Genomic DNA, 21,370 nt, shown 5'->3' with positions numbered 1-21,370 from the left:
TGCAACTCACACGGAGCATGTGGTCAGTGCCCCAATTGGTTGAGCTATCAGACTATCAGTGTGTCTATAGCCATGTTTGACTTTTAAAAGACAACACCTCTGTTTGACCCGCACGCTTGTGTGTACACTTAGTCTGATGACTCTACAGCAGGAGGGGCAGGGTGTTTTCCTCAAGCATGTGACACTTTAAGTCTCCACCCTCACATTATTATCAACTGTAGTGCTTGCAGTAGACATGGCAATCCCTGGGTTTGCGTTTAGGTTTGCATCATATTATGTACACATAATTACAGGGGAAGCTAGAGTACAGCCACACATAAATTGTTAGAAAGTTATAGTAAAGACAGGAGTCTGATTGCCGTGAAACTTTGCACGGACATTCCCACTAGGCCAAGGATGAAATGCCACCCTAGATTTTTCAAATCGGCCTCATGGTGGCGCTATAACAGGCCCAGTCACATTTTAACCTATAAATGGTCCGATCAACATGAAACTTTGCATGCACACTCCCTAGAGGCCAAGGAAAAACCTCTGTCCTGCATTTTTCACATGAACCTGTACATTAACACACTTTTACATATACATCAGTCAGTACACCGTAAGTAAGGTAGGATGAGATTGCTGCTGTACTCCTGTTTGTTTGTTTGTTTGGGTGTGTCCCTATCTCTGAAGAGATGAGGCATGTTGTTAACAGCATTCCAAGCATAACCTTGCCAAGACTACGTGTTGAGCATACACAGACTAAAGGACTCACGGAGCTAAAAGTATGACAAAACATGACATGCACATTCCCCTTGCTCCCACGTTCCTAAAACAGCACCAGTGCCTTGAACTATACATTTATTGGAATAGGACTGTTGAATATAACCTAACTTAAAAAAAGAGAGAACGTATATGATCTTTCAGTTTGTGGGTGGTGTTGTCGGTGGCAGACAGGGTGGGAGTGGGCATTGATAGATTACATCTGGCTGCTTTATTCAGCCGATAAGGAAACTGAAAAGGAAAAGAGACTCCATGTCACCCATACCATGGGACACAGAGCTCTACTGCTGGTCCCTCTGGCACCTGGTCCAGCAGGTAAAACAAGTGTATATTAATGGAAGGAGGAAGGGAGAGAGGGAGAGAGGGAGACAGAGAGGCTGGATTACAGAACTAGTGGGCATGTGTCCACCACAGCACAAGACCTCTAGATGAATAACAACAAGCATAGACCCAGACCAATATCTGATTCAACATCGGCCATGTCTGCTTACATTACAGTCTGGTTGTCATGGTCACCCCAATTCTATCAACACCATACAAATGATGTAATCCCTGACTTTGAAAATACAGATAGCCATGCTCACATACCAAGGCCATAAGAGACAGGAGATGAGAGTCTAGCAGCAGAGTGGATTTAAGTTGGTCTATAAAAACATTTCACAGTGCTTAGGCACCAGCCACTGACCTGGATCAATATGCAAATCACTCTTAGCCTGTTTAACCTGTAAGGAGTAATATGTGTATGGGGTTTCCTGCGTTAGTATTCATAAATAATAATATACTTTTCAACTGAGGTGTGAGATCATGAGATGACCTGCCATGGTTGCGTTAGCTGTATCGTGGGCGTGGCCACAACATATGACGTGCACACGAAACCCAGTGTGCCGACTAGATGAGGACATTGTGGTCATGAAATCTGAAAAGCGAACACTTTGTTCCAAAATATGACCAACATCGTTTTTATGACTTCGCTCTGGAGGAGGTGAGCCATCTAGAAATGGGTCTGAGAGTAGTCTGTCTGTCTGTGTCCGAGGCTCGCAAACCGCTGCACTGATCAGCATCAAATTTCTTGTGCACGACTGCACAGCACACTGTCAGTGAGCTAAGGAAGTACCTCCACGCATCAAATATGCATTGTATTATTTTTATTTTTTTGTAACTTACATTTTAGAGTGTAAGTCAATGATGGTTGGATCGGGCTGAAACCTTGCCCAAATATGGAGTCATGCAGCATAGATATGTCATAGATGATGTTGTTAAACACTGTCTTGTGAATGATGGGTTGACAAGAGTATGCGTTTCAGCCTGTGGCCAACATCAGTGTATGTCATCAGAGTACTTTCACCACCATGAGATAAGGATCTCGTGGGCACATCATCCGTCTACTGGCCAGTCAATTTATCAAACGATAATATCACAATGCAAATGTTCAGCACAACAGTATAAAAACATAAGTGATACTGTGACATATTCTGTAATGCATAGTACAATGCACAATAAAACCCCAAGAGAAAAACGCCTTAGCCTATAAACTCACAATAATTGCATACAGAGCTCAAATATACCCTATGGGTTACAGATTTTGTCTGGTAAACAAACAAATATTATTTGTTTACCAGGTCACAGACTTTGTATAGTATATAGAGCCACTGTAATCACAGAACAACTTCAAACCACATGACAAGAGCATCAGGTATACACCGTCAGAAATGTCAAGCAATAACAAGAACAAAACTACGGTAAAAATACTATAGCCTATTCTACCCATTTAGAGGCGCCTCTAATAATAATGAAGAAAGTAATGAATCATAACAGCCATAGAAGGGCAAAAGGTGATGACCAACAAGCTGAGAAAACAACATCCAGCAGATATTTTACATTTTCCCACTCAAATGGCACATGGTTGATGATGTCCTGTGTAATAAAATAAAAATGTATAATTTATAATGCATTTCCTTTTTTTTTTAATACCTGTAGTCGGTGTGAGTGTTTAAAGTGCTTGAAATGTATAATAAGGTAAACAATAAACAAACATGCCTGTCTAGAATGAAAGGCACGTGTGCAGACAGAGCAGACAGTGGAATCAGATACATTTTAGGGTACAGAGTTCGCTACATTAATTATCTTAATAATAACCTCTTACAGAGGGAAAAATATTATATCGGTCTATGTGCCTTCCTGTTCTATCGGAATGGGTATCAAAGTCCTTGCACACTGATTTCACATCAAACAATTAATTTGGTAAAGCCTCATTCATGCAGAGTGATGCTTTCATTTGTGCAGAACAATTGTTAAAATTTAAAAACAACATTATGTCGCTCTGTCACCTCATTGTATTTGTGGTGTGTGGACTCATATGACACAAAGAGCAGCTTAAATTAATGTGAATTAATGGCATATAAAAAAACGCTCACTGTGTGTAAGGAACTTCAGAATGACAAGAATATAAACCACTCCAGTTCACCTCTCCTCTTAACTTCCATACCTTCGTATATTTTCCAGTAACTGTACAAAGTCCTGATGGTCTATTATTCTATATGTGCAAACAGTGCCCACCTGAAATGCTAAAATCTTGAGTGTTCATTTATTTCTGACATTGAACAAATTTACAGAAAAACACTGTTTGACTCCTCATCTTGAAATATTTAAGTGCTGTATTGCTGTCTGTGTTCTCTGTAAAATCCCTGCTACCATGATCAACAATTTAATTTGAGATCATCATTATATAACGGAGTAAGCCATGATACACAGTGGCATAAAAACAAACCATAACAGCAGTATTTTTGCAGCAGATCCTCTTATTCTACTTCAGGCTCTCTTTTTGCCTCCGTTCCTACATCATGACTTCCATCTGTATAAAATGGTTTACAGATTACAGTTTTTAATACGTTCAAACATCAACAGTCAATCCATCAAACGCCGGACTCAGAACTGTCATCTATCAGGGGCAGTGGGGCACATGCCCCAAATCCAGAAAAACCCATAAAGGCCTCATTTACAAGAAACATGAAAGTCACCACAGACCACAAGTTGACAACCCCTCCTCAGTCCTCCTCCTCCTCACCACCACCACACCAAAACACACACACACAGAAACAAAACAAAGCACAGAAGGGCTCCTGTGGGCCAAAACCAACTGGCATAGAGGGAGAGTGACAAAGGAGAGAGTAGTCTCGCCGCCCCTCCTGAGGCAAATGAACTGCTAGTCTCTGGCTTACACAGGGCAAGTACAACGGACTAGGATGGAGGGTTATATGACAATGAGGGGTTTGTTGGGGGAGGAAGGCCGACAGCTGGGGCAGAAGATTGGGTTGGATGGGGCCCACGCTTTGGCACACAGAGCCTGGCACTGAGGCCTTAGCAGATGGCCATTGAGCAGCATGGCCACAGGGAAATTCTCATGATATATTCAGAATGGCTGTCACTCAGAGTGGCAAGGAAGAGGGCTATGAGATCTGTCCAGAAAATAGTAAATGTGGGGGAATAGGGTGATCATACACTACATGAAGTATACTTTATAAAAAAGAGCTCTGTTGTTTATGTTTACACTACAGTACATGGGTAGGTACAGCAACAAGGACATACTGAAATGCAAGCCAATTGTGATGTATGGGTATTTGCTGTTCTTGCTTGTACTTGGGCTTCCGTTGCCCTTGCTTTGGAGAGTTTGTGTGTGTATCGGGCACCATCTCGACCAGGGATCATCAAGCCAATAAGAATTAAGTAATAAGTATCTATCGATCAGATCTATCCATCTATAAATGCATGGAATCTCTGTCTGTCAGTCTGTCCCCCAAAAATCTCTGGAACTGTCTGATCGATTGAATTCAAACTTGCCGTGTGTATTGTCGAGGAGGAGTACCCATGGGTGCGTTGTGCTGAGTGGAAAGACGGCAGTTGTCCAGAACGAAAAATCCCCAAATCTTTGTATCTGTGTTTCCCCTTTTTATGCCCATATGGAGATCTCTGTGTCCGTGTCCCTTTTGTTTTATGCCCATACTGTATAAAATGCAAGGAGGCCGGAACACAACCCAAGTTTTAGTTGCTCTACACTGGCTGCCAGTCACTTTTAGGATTTATTTTAAAGCTCTTCATGGTCTTGCACGTAGCGGAGTTGTTGAAACTCTATGTGCCTGTCCATAGCCTGAGGTCCTCTGATTTGGCTCTTCTGGTTGTTCTCAAGTCTAGGTTGGTGACCAAGGACCGGGCCTTTGTCATCAAGGCCCTTAGACTCTGGAACAGCAGTTGGACCTCAGGCTTGCTAGTTAATAATAACCATTTTTAAATAATTGTGTTGTTGCTGTCTTGTTAAAGGGATATTTCACTTTCAAAAAAACTTTGGGTTATTTTATCGTCTACACAGGCTTTTGTGAGCCCCCAGACAGTTTTTAAGTTGCTTGATTCAGTATTTAGATATTTGATATTCATTTTATCAGACACGCCCCCTTCCTATACAAACCCATTATAACTTCAAACTCCATTTTTAACATGTTAGATTCATCAAAAACACCCGTCCTTGGTTCTGGTGACTCACCCTGCCCTCCTAATACGCGAGGTGGCCGTGTTTTTTTGATAATTTTGTTTCATTTATTTTATTTTATTTTTTTATTGCATTTAATTGTTTTTATTTTCCAAAAAATATATTAAAAATAAATGAAAAAGTAATCGAAAAAACACAGCCCCCTCGTGTATTAGGAGGGCAGGGTGAGTCACCAGAACCAAGGACGGGTGTTTTTGATGAATCTAACATGTTAAAAATGGACTTTGAAGTTATAATGGGTTTGTATAGGAAGGGGGCGTGTCTTATAAAATGAATATCAAATATCTTAATACTGAATCAAGCAACTTAAAAACTGTCTGGGGGCTCACAGAAGCCTAAGTAGACGATAAAATGACCCAAAGTTTTTTTGAAAGTGAAATATCCCTTTAAATATGGTTGTACAATTGCTTCTCTTTTGTAAAGCATTTTGTAACAATAAAAAATATATAGTTTATTATTTAAATAGCACCTTGTATTATGATACAAAATGCTTCACAAAAATGCATAATCTTTATTATATTGTGGTGACCCACATCGAGAGACAATGAGAGACAATGAGAGACATTCACCAAAGAGGGCTTGTCCCTTTAAGAGCGAGGCTCGAGGGGATATAGACACTTCCGGTTCCGGGTTAATGTGGTTGTTGTTATGCTGCTCGCAGTGAATGAATGAAATGTATATGCTGCTCACGGTGTTTAAGTAAACTACCTCAACGTGCCTACGTCTCCTGTCTCGCTGTTTCTTCCTCCACATTGGTGACCCTGTGAAAAGACGAACATGTTAGGCGACGACGCCCCCGCAGTGGACGTAGTAGCTCCCGCACCGAACGGAGCTAACGCCGCGGCTAACGTACAGGCTAATATATACGCCGCCACCGTCAAGCTGCCCGACTTTTGGCAGCATAACCCGCGCCCGTGGTTTCAGCATATCGAAGCCCAGTTCCAGCTGAGAGGAATAACACAGGATATAACGAAATACTTCCATGTTGTGGCGGCGTTGGATGCTTCGACGACGGCACGAGCGATGATGCTGTTGGAGGATCCACCAGCAGCCGGCAAGTACGAGGCACTAAAGACTTTTCTTCTGAAGCTGTACGAACTGTCAGAACTAGAGAAAGCGGATCACTTGCTGTCCCTCAACGGCCTCGGCGATCGCAGACCGTCTGAGCTAATGGAGAAGATGCTAGCTGTGCTAGGATCAGCTGATCCCTCCTTTCTTTTTACTCATCTGTTCCTGCGGCAGCTTCCGGTGCCGGTGCGCACAGCATTAGCCAGTTCCCCCCTCTCCACCACCAAGGACTATCGAGGTCTGGCTGCAGAGGCAGACAGGGTATTCTTGGCCAACCGGCAGCAGTTTGTCCATGCGCTGCTGCCCCACCAGGACACCTCAACTCCATCCCTGGAGGACTACACAGACACCGCGGCTGCGGTGACAGCCCGACGCCAACCCGACGACGGGCTTTGCTATTACCACGCCAGGTTTGGGGCCAAGGCCAAGCAGTGTCGCAAGCCATGCACTTTCAGGGGGCAGGGAAACGCCAGGGCCAGTGCTCATTAGCGGCTATGGGCGCTGGCCAGGACTGTAAGCTGTTGTTCATCACCGACTCTGTGTCTGGCCGGCGGCTGCTGGTTGACTCGGGCGCTCAACGCAGAATCCTGCCAGCACAGGCCGTGGACACCATCGCCGGCGGACACGGGCCCCAGATGGACGCCGCTAACGGCACGCCCATACGTACTTATGGCACCAGGTATGTGGAGGTGTGTTTTGGCGGGCGCCGTTTCGGCTGGGACTTCGTTATGGCTGCTGTGTCCACACCGCTCCTGGGCGCGGACTTTCTCTGTGCTTACAGCCTGCTGGTTGATGTTAAGAACTGTCGCCTGATCGATGCCCTCTCCTTCGCTTCGTACCGCTGTATGCTTGGTGGGGGCGGAGCTCTCTGCCTGTTAAACACACTGGCCACCGGGGATCCGTATCAACGCCTGCTCGCCGGGTTCCCTGACCTTACCACACCCACGTTCTCATCGGCAGTGGCGAAGCACGGCGTGGAACATCATATTACCACCGAGGGCCCTCCAGTCTATGCTCGGGCCCGGCGCCTCGACTCGGCCAAGCTGGCAATCGCTAAAGGGGAGTTTTCCACCATGGAGCGCCTTGGCATTGTGCGCCGCTCAAACAGCCCGTGGGCTTCCCCCCTACACATGGTTGCTAAGGCTGGCGGGGGTTGGCGCCCCTGCGGCGATTTTCGTCGCCTGAATAACGCCACAACCGCCGACCGGTACCCCGTCCCGCACATACAGGACTTCTCTGCCCACCTGGCGGGGGCCATCATCTTCTCTAAGGTGGACCTGGTGCGAGGGTACCACCAGGTGCCGGTCCAGCCACTGGACGTGCCAAAAACAGCTGTCATTACACCCTTTGGACTTTTCGAATTCCTACGGATGCCATTTGGCCTCATGGGGGCGGCGCAGACGTTTCAGCGCCTCATGGACTCTGTGCTCCGAGACATGCCGTTCTTATTTGTCTACCTAGATGACATTCTGGTAGCCAGTGCGTCGGTGGAGGAGCACATGACGCACCTCCGGCAGCTGTTTGAGCGGCTCAGTGAACACGGCCTCATCGTCAACCCAGCCAAGTGCCAGTTCGGACAGTCCGCCATCACCTTCCTCGGACACCATGTCGCCCCACAGGGAGCTGTTCCCCTTCCCGCCAGGGTGGATGCCGTCTCCAGTTTTCCTCGTCCCCGCACAGTACAATCTCTACAGGAGTTTCTGGGCATGGTGAACTTTTACAACCGGTTCCTCCCTCATGCTGCCCACCTCATGCGCCCCTTGTACGAAGCCCTGCGGGGAAAAGGGCCCAAGGACGAGTTGGACTGGTCCCCGGTGATGGACAAAGCCTTCTATGGGGCCAAGACCGCGCTGGCCAACGCTGCTCTGCTGGCGCACCCTTCTCCCACTGCCCCGGTCGCCCTTACGACAGACGCATCTGACTACGCGGTGGGGGCGGTGTGCGAGCAGTGGGTGGGCGGTGCCTGGCAGCCACTGGCCTTTTTCAGCAAACAGCTCCGCGACAATGAGCGCAAATATAGCACCTTCGACAGAGAACTGCTGGGTCTGTTCCTCGCCACCAGACACTTTAGATTTCTGTTAGAGGGCCGCCAGTTCACGGCCTTCGTGGACCACAAGCCGCTGACATTCTCCATGGCCAAGACATCGGAGCCGTGGTCGGGGCGTCAGCAGCGTCAGCTCTCGGCGATCTCCGAGTTCACTACGGACATCCAGCATGTGGCAGGCAAGGACAACTCCGTCGCCGACTGCCTCTCTCGGGCAGTCGTCGGGTCAGTCCACTTGGGACTCGATTATGCAGCCATGGCTGCGGACCAAGCCGCAGACTCAGACATTAAAGCCTACCGGACGGGCCCTACTGCACTGGAGGAGGTGGTGTTCGACAAAGCCAACACCACTCTCCTCTGCGACATCTCCACCGGCCAACCACGCCCTATGGTGCCTGCTGCCTGGCGGCGCCAGGTTTTTGACACCATCCACGGCCTTTCCCACCCAGGTGTGAAGGCCTCGACTAAGCTGGTGGGGGTCAAGTTTGTTTGGCCTGGCCTCCGGAAGGATGTTAGGACCTGGGCTGGTTCGTGTGTGGCGTGCCAGCGGGCCAAGGTGCACCGTCATACCAAAGCCCCTTTGGCACCGTTTATAGTGCCGGAGAGGCGTTTCGATCATGTGAATGTGGACCTGGTGGGCCCACTGCCCCCCTCCCATGGATATACTCACCTCTTCACCATGGTGGACAGGACCACCAGGTGGCCGGAGGCTGTTCCACTGTCCTCCACTACGGCGGCGGAGGTGGCTCGGGCGTTCATCGGGTGCTGGGTGGCCCGCTTCGGCACACCAGGGGACATCACGAGCGACAGGGGCCCCCAGTTTACTTCGGAGCTCTGGAGTGCGGTGGCTGAGCACCTGGGGGTGAAGATCCACCGCACTACGGCGTACAACCCGCAGGGCAATGGACTTTGTGAACGGTTCCATAGGGACATGAAGGCCGCTCTTCGGGCCGGCCTTACGGATAGCGACTGGGTTGACCGCCTGCCGTGGGTCATGCTCGGTCTTCGCTCGGCCCCCAAAGAGGACCTCCAGGCCTCGTCCGCCGAGCTGGTGTACGGCCAGCCACTGCGGGTCCCGGGGGAGTTTCTTCCGGACGCCACGGCTCCCTGGTCGGCCGCCTCACATCGAACTGTGTCCCGGGGCGTCGCTGAGGCCCTTATTCCCATTCCGACATCTCGCCACTGCCTCCCCCAGTCCTACGTCCCCAGGGACCTGCCATCGGCTAAGTACGTCTTCATCCGGCACGACAGCCATCGAACTCCGCTGCAGCCCCCTTATGACGGGCCCTTCCGGGTCCTGGAGGCGGGCGCTAAGAACTTTGTTGTGGACATGGGGGGCAGGCCAGAGCGGGTCACTATAGACCAGGGGTGCCCACACTTTTTTAACTTGAGTTCTACTATTGAAATTGCCAGCTCAAGGTGATCTACCACTCGCGCGTGCATGAGTGGTAGGCATGGTGGTAGGCATGGTGGGCGAAATTTGCGCGGTTTTAGGTGGATTATTATTTTTTTTTCTGGTTTTTGGTTGGTTTTTGTTAGTTTCTTTTCCGTTTTTTGGTTACTTTATTTCGGTTTTAGGGTTAGGGTCAGGATTAGGTTATTTAATTATTATTTTTGCCTGATTTTACCGATTTATTATTAAAAAAAAAGGAATTCATTCATTTTATTTACCAACCAACAAATAATTATTATCCCATTAATGAAAATACTTAAACATTTACCTATGGGGCTAAATAACAACATTAAAGGCGGTTACACACCGGCGAATATGCGAATATAGGCCTACGCAAAATTCGGACTCGTTCCGAATAATTAAAAGACGCTTTTTTTCGCTCCGCGAAACTGGTGTGGAAGCTTGCATTGACTTTATAAGGTTTTAAAAAAAGACGTATTATTCGCATGAAAGAAATCCCCCCGGTGTGTAAGGGGCGATAACCTTAAGGCATTAGGACTGTTTCAATATTTTTCCTGGCGCCCCCCCCATTTAGTGCCGCGCCACCGTTTTCTGCCACAGCGCCACCTAGAGCCTGAAAAAAAAAAAAAAGAAAAAAAAGTTTCTTTTTTTTTTTTTTTTTTCAGGGGCATTGCAGGTGGTCTACCTGCGCAGCCTCTGCGGTCTACTGGTCGATCGCGATCGACGTAATGGGCACCCCTGCTATAGACCGTCTGAAGCCTGCTCACTTGGACCAGGACCAGCCAGTTCAGTTGGCCCTACCCCCGCGGCGGGGGCGCCCTCCGCTTTCAGCCCCCACCTCTGTCCCTGCCCTGGCCCCTTCCGTGGCAGGGAAGGGGCCACTTCTTGCCCATGATTCCCCTCCTGTTAAGCGCAGTCGGTTCGGCCGCTTGATCCGTCCCCCACCACGTTGACTAATTATGTGGTTGCACTTTTTGTATTGGTGAATTCTGGGGGGGCCTGTGTGGTGACCCACATCGAGAGACAATGAGAGACAATGAGAGACATTCACCAAAGAGGGCTTGTCCCTTTAAGAGCGAGGCTCGAGGGGATATAGACACTTCCGGTTCCGGGTTAATGTGGTTGTTGTTATGCTGCTCGCAGTGAATGAATGAAATGTATATGCTGCTCACGGTGTTTAAGTAAACTACCTCAACGTGCCTACGTCTCCTGTCTCGCTGTTTCTTCCTCCACAATATAATTATTATATTATCTTCACACCGCATTATTACTACCCAAAAATGGACATTACTGACATCAGCTGTGGTGTCCAGGTAGCTCAGTCGGTAGAGCACTTGTTTTCGGACAACAAAAACAGCAATATTATGAACTCCTAATTTTCTCAAACTCAACTGGTATAAATCGGAAATCATCATCATCGCCCAAAACTTCCTCACACCTTCTACCCAAGACATTTCACTCAATATTGATGGCTCCACTGTCACACCCTCCACCCATGTACGCAACCTGGGCATAATTTTCGACCCCACCTTTTCATTCCTCCCCCATGTAAACCAGGTCACCAAAACTGCCTTCTTCCACCACAAGAACATTGCCCGTCTCCGGCCCTCTCTGCAGCTGAAACACTCATCCATGCTTTCATCACATCCCGACTCGGCTATTGCAACAGTATCCTTCATGGTGATGGCACCACCTCCAAAGTCCTAAATAAACTTCAATATGTCCAGAACTCAGCTCACCATACCCGTTCCAGAGACCATATTACACCAGTCCTCCACGACCTTCACTGGCTCCCGGATAAACAAAGAATCCACTTCAAAATAATACTCAACACCTACAAGGCACTGAACAATCTGGCTCCCCCTACCTCTCCGACCTCCTCGAACGTCATCATGTCCCCTCCCACTCCCTCAGGTCTGGTAACGTCAACCTCCTTGAGGTCCCCAGGACCAAGTACCGTACCTGGGGTTGACAGAGATTTTGCTGCCCAGCCCTGTGGAATGCACTCTCCAATACTCTCCCCACCCTCCAAACCTTCAAAACCGCTCTCAAAACCCACCTCTTCAATATGGCTTTCCCCAGCTAACTCCACAACCCCCTTTTCTCATCATTCCACTGTTTTTATAGATTTTATTCTTTAGTCTTAGCCTTTTCTTAGTGTTTTCCCCCACAAAATGTGAGATGTTTATTTATTATTAACAAGGTTCTGAGTAAGTAGCACAGCTTGCTGGGTAACTACGATGTGCGGCAAGTACTCGAAGCTGATGGTAGGTGTTGTGGTCCACCTCACTCAGCAAGTCTTTTCCCAATGGACACCCTCGCTCTTGGCCAATACCAAGGCCAACAATGAGCCACTCCAACATACTTACTTATTGTATTCTCTACATCTGCAAACGTCTGGACATTACTGACGTCAGTACAAATCGGCACATCACATGCCCATAATATCTCTACACCCGTGGGGGTAGAGAGAGGGAGACTATTTCACCATGCAATAACCTGACCAATGCTGTGTACCGAAATCTGACGCTTCGCGCAATAACACCGGCATCGCTGGTCAAGCTGAAAGTGCCATGTTTTCTGCTTATACAATGTATTTTTTAATGTAAACATAATTTTTAACAGTTGTACTACGCAAGTTGTAAGTAGATTATAACTGATTCCCACCCTATTGGTACGCAAGTCGACAGTGTGGCCATCATACCGCTCTAGCTGCTACAGTAGGCTTATATTACATATTAATTTACGTACAGGATATAAATTACTTAATACGTTCAAAACATTCAGAAATATATAAGTACCTCGTGTTATTTGAAGTGGTCAACTTCCATTGCTATGAGACATTTTCATGTTGAAAATGTACAAAGAATAATGAAGAGAATTCAGAATAATAATTCACATAATAATAATAATAAACACACCTAATCAGACTCTCTCACCTAACTCTCTTATTATTGGGCCTAATCCAACCCCAGATCAGACACAAAGATATCATAACCACACTCAGGCCAAGAAAGCTAGGCCAGAGTGGTGAAAGCCAAACATTTTAACAAAACATGGTCCAGAGTAGACTTTCTAGACCGAATGATAGTCGACTGTGTCGCTGGCTGGATGCCCAACAAGTTAGGTTTGTGTCCAATGCAGCAGTCCCCTCACTCCCCTGACACAGAAAGGAGTGAGAGCTAGGGAAAGCCTACCTTAATCCCTGAGGCCTGCCATAAGGCCTAGTACCAGCTAGCGTTACTGTGCAGACAGACACTACACACACATCCCTGGCCTGCATTAATATCCTCCATCCTTAAACGTCTTCCCTTACCCCTTGTCTTCCCTTGTCATCTTTGCTTTTCAGCAGCGTGTCCATGTGCTTGGACATCCTTGGTGGGAATCGGTGTGTGCAGCTAACAAAGTCAAGAAGTTCTACATCTGTACCCCTTCACACTGGTCATACTGTAATGCTCTGCAGCACTTATTGTGGCCCTTATCAGCTTAATTCAACAGACTGCCTTTAAAAGCGCTCGCTGACAAGGTCACACCACAGACTACAGCACCCATTACCTATACGATGTCCTTCAATGGTAATGAGGTTGTTAATAATCTTACCTTTGGGTTACCTTACTTTTGAATTGTATTTTTCACTAGCATCTGACCCTAGCAGCAGCAGAATGTGTCATGGTAGTATCAAGTGCAACAGGTAAAACATGTTAGCAAGTTTAACAGCACTTTCATTTTGTCAATAGTGAACACTTTGTATTGGAAAACCCCTAACAAATTATCTGGGAGCTCAATGACATGGCTTTCTTATGTAAACCTTCTATTAAGGCAATAATCCTAAAATAACATGCAACAATGTCAGATGTGCCTCTTTCCTTCAAAATACTAGCCTACATGCTAATACAAAGAATTAAGACAGAAATTACAGAGTGGATCAAAACATCCTCTCCCAGCAGAAACCAAAGATCTTATATTAGGAGGGCATTCAGCATGTCTGAGACTCTCTGTCTTGACTACACTCTCTATAGAGACCCTTATGAATTGCTAAGTCATCTCACTCTCCCCAGCTCCCAATTTGTGAACACTCTATGCCAATGTCATGACATGATGTTGCAGTTTGTGTTCCTTACTCTCAAACAGTCTCAGCAGTGTGTGTTCTCCGTCTATTAATAAGGTGAACCATTCAATCACCAAGTCTCCTTGGTGATTGAATGTTTCCTTTTACTGTAGGCCGGGATGCTTAGTTACTATGGGGACAACCCTTGGGATTTGGGAACTGACAAGATACACTTATATGTAGATTATACAGTATGCTTCTAAGATTGCTGTTGAGGATTTTTAAAAAAGCATAGGAATATTGAGTCTAAGTAATTAGGCATGGGGAACATGCCATGATGACAGAGATGAAACCCCTTATGGAAACAATATGAGTAGTAGTATGAATAAGTGAACTTGAACACAAAAAAATAATATGAATAGAAAATGTGAATCTCTAGATTGTCCCCTGTAATATTTTAGCTACTTATAATTGCTAGAAAAACTTTGCAAATTACAGTTAGGATATAATCCAAGAATGATGACTTGCATACTGAAGGTGAGGCCCCTATAGTCTGAGAGGAGGAATTAGAAAAAGTAGTGATCGGGAGAAGAATTGTTGAATATGAATTAGACTGCTCAGCAGTGTTGGCTACATAATATTTGAGTTGCCTACAGCTGATATCTCTATCAGAATTACAGGAGCTCTTTTGTTACCGATTATGATTTGTGAGGTGATCACACTTCATTGTGGTGGTGTCACTCGCCGATTAACAAGCTAACACAATGCATCTTCTTGATGCGTGCGTCGTTAGTTGGCTTTAAAATCTGTTAATTTCGGCGAGCGACGCCAGAGTGCCACAAATCTATTAGGCTCAAGTCTGTTAATACAGTGTGTTCTTCTACTCAGTGCTCCCATCCCCCTTCCTCTCATGGGTGCACACACACACTCACTCAGGCAACGGAGAGTCTGGAATGAGGGAAAGCAAACACACCACACACATACAGAGTGTAAACACCAGGCACTGTGTGGGACATTTGACCTTGGTATGGAGGTCAAAACAGGGAGGGAGAAGGACAGGGAGGGAGGGAGGGAGGGAGAGAGAGAGGGACAGAAAGAGAAAAAAAGTGAGAAAGAAAAAAAGACATGCTAAAATAATTTATTTTAGTGGGTGATTCAGCAGTATTCTGTAAGTCAGTGACAAGAAGTGAGATCAATCTAATTGAAGAATAGGAATGCCCCCTCTCATGCGTTGCATTATTTAACTTAAAACTTTAATAACCCAATCGTTACAAATGTTTCAACTGTACACATGATCACGCAAAGATGATTGCACAAGCACAATATATTTCACATAATGAGCGGTATTAGTCCAGTTTGGTTCCATTCTATTATGTAATTATTATTACACCTTTTTTCTCCCAATTTACTTGTTATGCCATTTAAGCCCTCCCCACACATTTGTTGCCACTACTGTTGTTGTTGTTCCCTACTGGCTGAAGAGCCCCCACCACCATGAGAACATAGTCTACTACTAGTCTATACTCCTCCAATTCAACACCCCACCGCTGACTGTCGCCGCCCCAGCCCACAGGAATATGTGCTGGGACAAAGATCACCCTCCCCGCCCGGCTTCCCTCCACGGTGGCGGACAGGTACTTTACCCCTGCACCACCTGAGCGCCCTTTAATACTATTTAATAATATCTAATATTGGTTCGATTCAACATCAAAGGCACATCAGTGTGTCACAGCACACCCTTTGTCCATTTAGCTTAGTCCAGGCATGATAGAGAATATTAGATATGGCATTTGAGTTCAAGCAAGCAACGTGCAGCAGAACAAATCTGCTTTATTTTGCATTCACAAAAGCCTGCTTCATTCTGTTGATATAACAAACAAACCCAGAAATGGATTTTGCCTGTCTTTATTAAAACAAAAAGCTTAATATGCAGAGACATAATGCACCAGCACCACCTAACAACTCAGTAGCACCATCTATGGACAGAAGCTGATGCCTGAAGGCCTCTCCAGACAGCCCAGTCTTGTTTCAACATTTCTCCTGTCTACAAGATAAGATCTTCTAGATCAGCAGTAATAAACTGGCTACTAAGGTACGCACATTTTAAAATAATATGGTCTTATAATTAAGCTATAATTGACCTTTATTAAAATGTGATCAGGTAAATGGATTGACTGACAGGTGAATGAACTCCTAACTCAGTCCAGTTTCTTCAAGATGTGGTATGACATTGTACTATAAGAACTAGAACAACAACTTCATTGTTTGAATTTCATACCATTAACCACTGTTAAGGAGGCTGTCATGTCAAGAGAATCTTGAATGTTTCTACGAAGCTGGATATGTGGTATACTGTAGGACAAAATACAACTTTTTGTCCCCAATAATATAAACAGACCCACTGCCAGCATCCGTCTCATTCAGCTACCACTGCAAATTAGTGTGTTTTCTAATGCCTGTTTCTGGACATAAAGTTGGTCTTACTTTGACTAAACTGACTGAAGTTTAATCAGCCAAGAGGCTGAAAAGTTGTTGTATGAGTAATGAGACACACCCATTCCTACAGTGGACACCCATTACAACAATAGAACATGACTTCTATTATTGTCTGTATCCTACATTGGTTACATGGAGGACTCACCAAAGAGGTGGCTGGTAATGGAGGAAGGGTTGTCAAACAGGAAGGACAACATCAAAGTAGGCTATGATGAGAGTAGCCTACTCAATAAACTTAAGCCAGGGGTAGAGGGTACATGGATTGTCTTTGCTGCTGAAAACCAATGTCTTCTTGAACAATAATCATCATCCATATGGTCAACCACTAACAAAAAATTCAGACAGAGAAAAACTCATACAAAGCACACCTCTGACAAGGGACAATGTTCTGTGATTTGATCATGTCTCACAGTAGCTTCTCCAAAGTCACTGCCTTTCAGTCCATTATGTAATAATGGCAGTTATTAACCAAATGGGCTAATGTTGAGGGCAAATGTTGAAAGTAATGCCAAACAATAATTATCTATATGGCATGCCAAAGCCTAGCTTAAATTACAGAAGCCACAATGCTGACAATAATGCAGCTTAGTACTGCACATTTTACTCAGCTATTGGGTTCCTGTCAATTTTAAAATAGCCCAGAGCTTGCGTTAAATGAGTTTGTATTGTAGCCTTGGATCAAGACGGTCTTGTATCAAGGCTACCTTTGTGTAAATATGCAATAAATCTACAGTATGTTTCCTAGGCTACAAAATGAGCCTAATATATAAAATACATGTATACGTACTGAGATGTATCATGACTTAACAATCGCACACTGACTGACACACACACACACACACACACACACTCAAAATAGGCCAAAAACATTCCGACGTGTTACCTGCCATCATGGAAAGCAAGGTTTTGCAACCAAATCATCACCACATACATCTGCCTGCAAAGCAAACAACGTTAGCCTTCATTTACCTGCTGTTTGTCAAAATGCTCCCTCTCCGCACCTAGGTGGGTCTCCGTCCTCTTACTTTTCACCCTGGAAGGCACCTGTCTTATGCTATTCATCCTCAGTCGGTTATCGCAAGGATAGCGACGGGGTTTAGCAATGAAAACGTTGAAAATCCAAACGTGTTATTCGGCCAAACGACGTGCGATCATGTATCTTTATCTCCTCCTGTAGCAGCAACCCGGGCGCAAGCAATGCAGTCGTTCAGTCATTTGGAACTGAAGCAGAGGTTGGATTCACTGTAGATGATGATGCGTCGCGGTTGAAGGAGGAAACACCAACTGAGAGAGCGAGACAAACGTGTTTGGATTACGTGGACGGATCCTTCCCCCAAACCGTGGAAGGTGCCTGACTAGATCGCAGAGCCTATGGGCAGTGTTGCCATGTCGGCTTATTATAAGCGACTTTGGGCTTCTTTTTCACAAGTGTACTTGCTTATTTAGGCTTGCTTCCAAATGTTTTAATTATTATTTAAACCAGTGGTTCTCACATATTTTCATGAAAATGAAATTTTGTGACAGGGAGCATTTGTGGTGTTGGAATGTTTCAAAAATATTCAAAATATTCCCCATTTTATTTCAAGAGTTTTTGAAAATAGCAGATCTACAAGCTCGGCTATTTTCAAATAGCCGATGATTGGTTTAAAGTGCTCATGTTGTCTAGTTGCTTCTTTTGGGCTTGTTTTCCTTGACTGGTTGATTATTTCTCTCACAAAACATGGCAACGCTACCTATAGGCTACACCAGAGGGCAACACTATTAATAAAAAATGCGAACATTCCACCCAACCCAACCAACCCCACCAGCATTCTCCCGTGACATCACTTCGATCTGTCAAACTGCTCTAATTTCAAATGAGTCAGCATCGTATTTGACCCATAGGGTAGATATAGATATGAGTGTAGAGTAGACTGTGTTAAGATACAATTATTAATTATTATCCAATGAAATACAATTTCACTGAACATGGATTTAATACAATATTTGACAGCCTAGAACCATGAAAAACACATTTGAAAGGGTAGAAGGGGGCCAGGGGGGATTGCTTTGCGTGCTTGAAGACAGTCTCCCTTATTTTGACTAGAGATGCAAAAATTAAGTAAATAAATTAACGTAGTAATGTTAACATCGTAGCCATGTCACAGAATTATACATAGTGGTTGGTGAAGACCAAGGCACTGGCACTGGCCTTAGAGCTGGAGCTTGCTCCCTGCACTGGATGCTCGTGGATGGGTCAGACAAATACAGAGTATTGATTTCACCAAGGGGATCAACAGATTAATTTAACTTAATTATTGAAGCTGAAAAATCTTGTTTTTGTTGGATATTTGTACTGAAATATCAACTTTTACATAGGCCTGGTGTAACAGAGTTAGAAATATCCTTGTATTCATTCCACCAAATACACAGACAAACACAACCCGTTACACTAGTTTTTCCCAAAGTGTAAGCAAATGTCTTTACCTAGTGACAATTTGATGGAGTGAAGAGTCCTAAGGTTTAGCCTAATGGACATAAAAGCATTGATAATTGGTTAGGGTTGCATGTCCTTCATAAGCCCTGCCTGTAGCATCTTCATGCTTGCTAGACTGGATTTTCATGTTCACAGTGCCAGTTGGAGCAGTCACCCTGGCATTCTGTTCCAAGGTATGCAGGTGAAGGAAGCAGAAAGGCTGATGGGACAACAGGAGAACAGAACAAAAGGATGTGTTTGCACCACTGGCCAAACTGGCTCTTTCACATTCTTCCCCATGCATGGCCGAGCATTGACAGGCCACATTGACAGCCTATCTTTATCCAATGAACCCTATAGCATCCCTATTCTGGGAATATCATATAGAGGAAGATTCAGCAAAAATAGCCAAACATTTGGCAAACAATAGCAGATTTAAAAGCTCACAATGTGTCGTAACATGATGCGTTGTGAGCTTGTAGATCAGCTATTGTCTGGGAAGACATTTGGTGTAAATGGAAAAAGGAGGGGAGGAAGTAGCCTACAGACCCCTGGGGGAACTTGGTCAACAAATACGGTTTAAGTGGTTAAACTGGTATGGCCCAAATCACGTCCCCGGGTTAAGTGACAGAATAGCCTATTACCTATGGTATATTCTACTTTTAAAAGTGAGACAAACTGTCATTGCAGCAAATATAGCCTATACTGTGTATCCTGAGTGAAGGAATACATTGCACATATGCAGCCAGGGATTAAAGTTGAAGAAGCTTTATTTGTCGCTCAGGCATACAAATATGTGCTGTGATGCAAATTGGTGTGACATCCACAGACTGTGTTAATATATAAAAATTAAACAAGATATAGGCCAATACTATATATAATAATACTAGCAAAAACCTAGCAGCAATAGTAATAAACTATAAAGTGAAGAGTATATCGGGTGTACAGTGTGTAAGTGCAGAAATACATCTAAAATAACACTATGTGTAAAATAAATAAAATGAAATAAACAGTATTGATAGACAAATCACATAGTACTTAGAATTGAATCATCCCAGGGTTACTGAGGTAGAATAACCAACCAGCCAGAGGAAAAATATAGTCTACAGGAAATAGAATATAATGGGATAAGAAATTAGCAACCGGGATATGCATAATACTACATACTGTACATGCAGCAACATGTTGGCCAGTGCCAAATGTCTTTTTACAATCTCACAAACTTGATGGCCTGCACCTTTCTGGGTGTGCTTAATCATAGTCTACACAACTAGTTTGCTGTATCTGTACAGACACAACAATGTTGCTTCCTTTTTTCCCCTCTTAAAAGAAACCTTGGTTCCATTAGAAGTCAGCATAACCTCTGATTACTTAGCCATTTCAGTCAGATAAATTCTATCTTAAAGCTGGTTCTGTAAAAGAAGAAGCATGGTTCATGCCTAGGGCTTGTGTACTAAGCTGTAGTTTCAAATGTGAATCACTAGAGAGCAGTAGAGGTTTGCAGCCTCTCATGATTATGTGGTCTGTATTTTCAGTGTTATTGGTAGTTATTTATTGTTATAACAATTAAGTGCTATGTGCTAATTCTATATTCCACAATCCAAATAATGATTTTGTGGTTTGATAAAGAATCTTGGTGTATTGGTAAAATAAAAACTCTTGTAAACATTCTTACAGTCACCACACACTTAAGAGATTGAGATTCAATCCATACAAATTCAACATAATCATAGGCTATTTTTTCAAGTCAGAGCTAAACTCAGTTACCGGTTATCTTACCCATTATGCAAAATATTTATTTCATACATTTGAGGGCAACCTTAGCCTAAGTCGTTTTATGCCACTGGAACTGAATTGATGAGAGCTTTTATTCATGAGAGTGATTGATAGACAGGACATCAGCTAATTCACATACCAAGCCACAATTCTGTCCATTCAACCATGAAAACTTAGAGGACATTACATTTCTGAAATCCTCCTCATGCTGCCTAGATATTCAGCCAACATGCATTTTAAAAAAATGTTTCAAATTGTATGGCCTCAGATCTTCTACAAATTGTCAACATCTCTTCTCTCAGGTCGTTTCCCACCAGCCCTGAAGACTGCAGTCATCAATCAAGTCACTCTTAGAAAAGGAATAGTCTGGACATGTCAATAATGAACTATTCTAGGCCCATCAAACTTCTTGGCACTAAACAACGGCTTTGATGATCTTCCAGTCAAGATTTCAACAGCCCTTAATCTCTGTCCCCGGCCTGGCAGAGATTACTATTTAATAATACACAGATTAATAATACAGTTCGCAAAAAATAAAATAAAAACAGCAAAAAAGTTCTGGGCTCTCTTTACTACTACCCAAACTACTAGCACCACTTTTTCACTCGGTGCCCCATGCTCTCTGTTTCAACCTCTGTACTTATCAAGTTTGGATTGTGGTCTTGGGTTAGAGATGTTGGAGCGGGCATGTGTATTTCATTTCACATGTAGTGCCATGAAGTGCAATACCTACTGACTACTTCCAGATACAATATGACATAGTGTCA

General features: G+C 44.5%; 1 protein-coding gene across 2 annotated transcripts in view; it reads right to left on the bottom strand.

The window, feature by feature from the left end:
• The window catches only part of hip1rb (huntingtin interacting protein 1 related b), a 39,759-nt gene extending 22,117 nt beyond the window's left edge, over positions 1–17,642 (bottom strand). For both annotated transcript variants that reach the window (XM_080434056.1, XM_080434057.1), the window contains exon 1: positions 17,342–17,642. In XM_080434056.1, the coding sequence (XP_080290182.1) occupies positions 17,342–17,434 (93 nt within the window). In that variant the 5' untranslated portion in view covers positions 17,435–17,642. The remainder of the gene's footprint in view (positions 1–17,341) is intronic.
• Between the last annotated feature and the right edge of the window lie 3,728 nt (positions 17,643–21,370).

This window comes from Gymnoscopelus braueri (genome assembly GCF_963280865.1).
Source record: "Gymnoscopelus braueri genome assembly, chromosome: 7".
Classification (NCBI taxonomy): Eukaryota; Metazoa; Chordata; class Actinopteri; order Myctophiformes; family Myctophidae; genus Gymnoscopelus; species Gymnoscopelus braueri.
The sequence above is the reverse complement of the archived record's forward strand: the minus strand, read 5'-3'. Positions and strand labels throughout refer to the sequence as shown.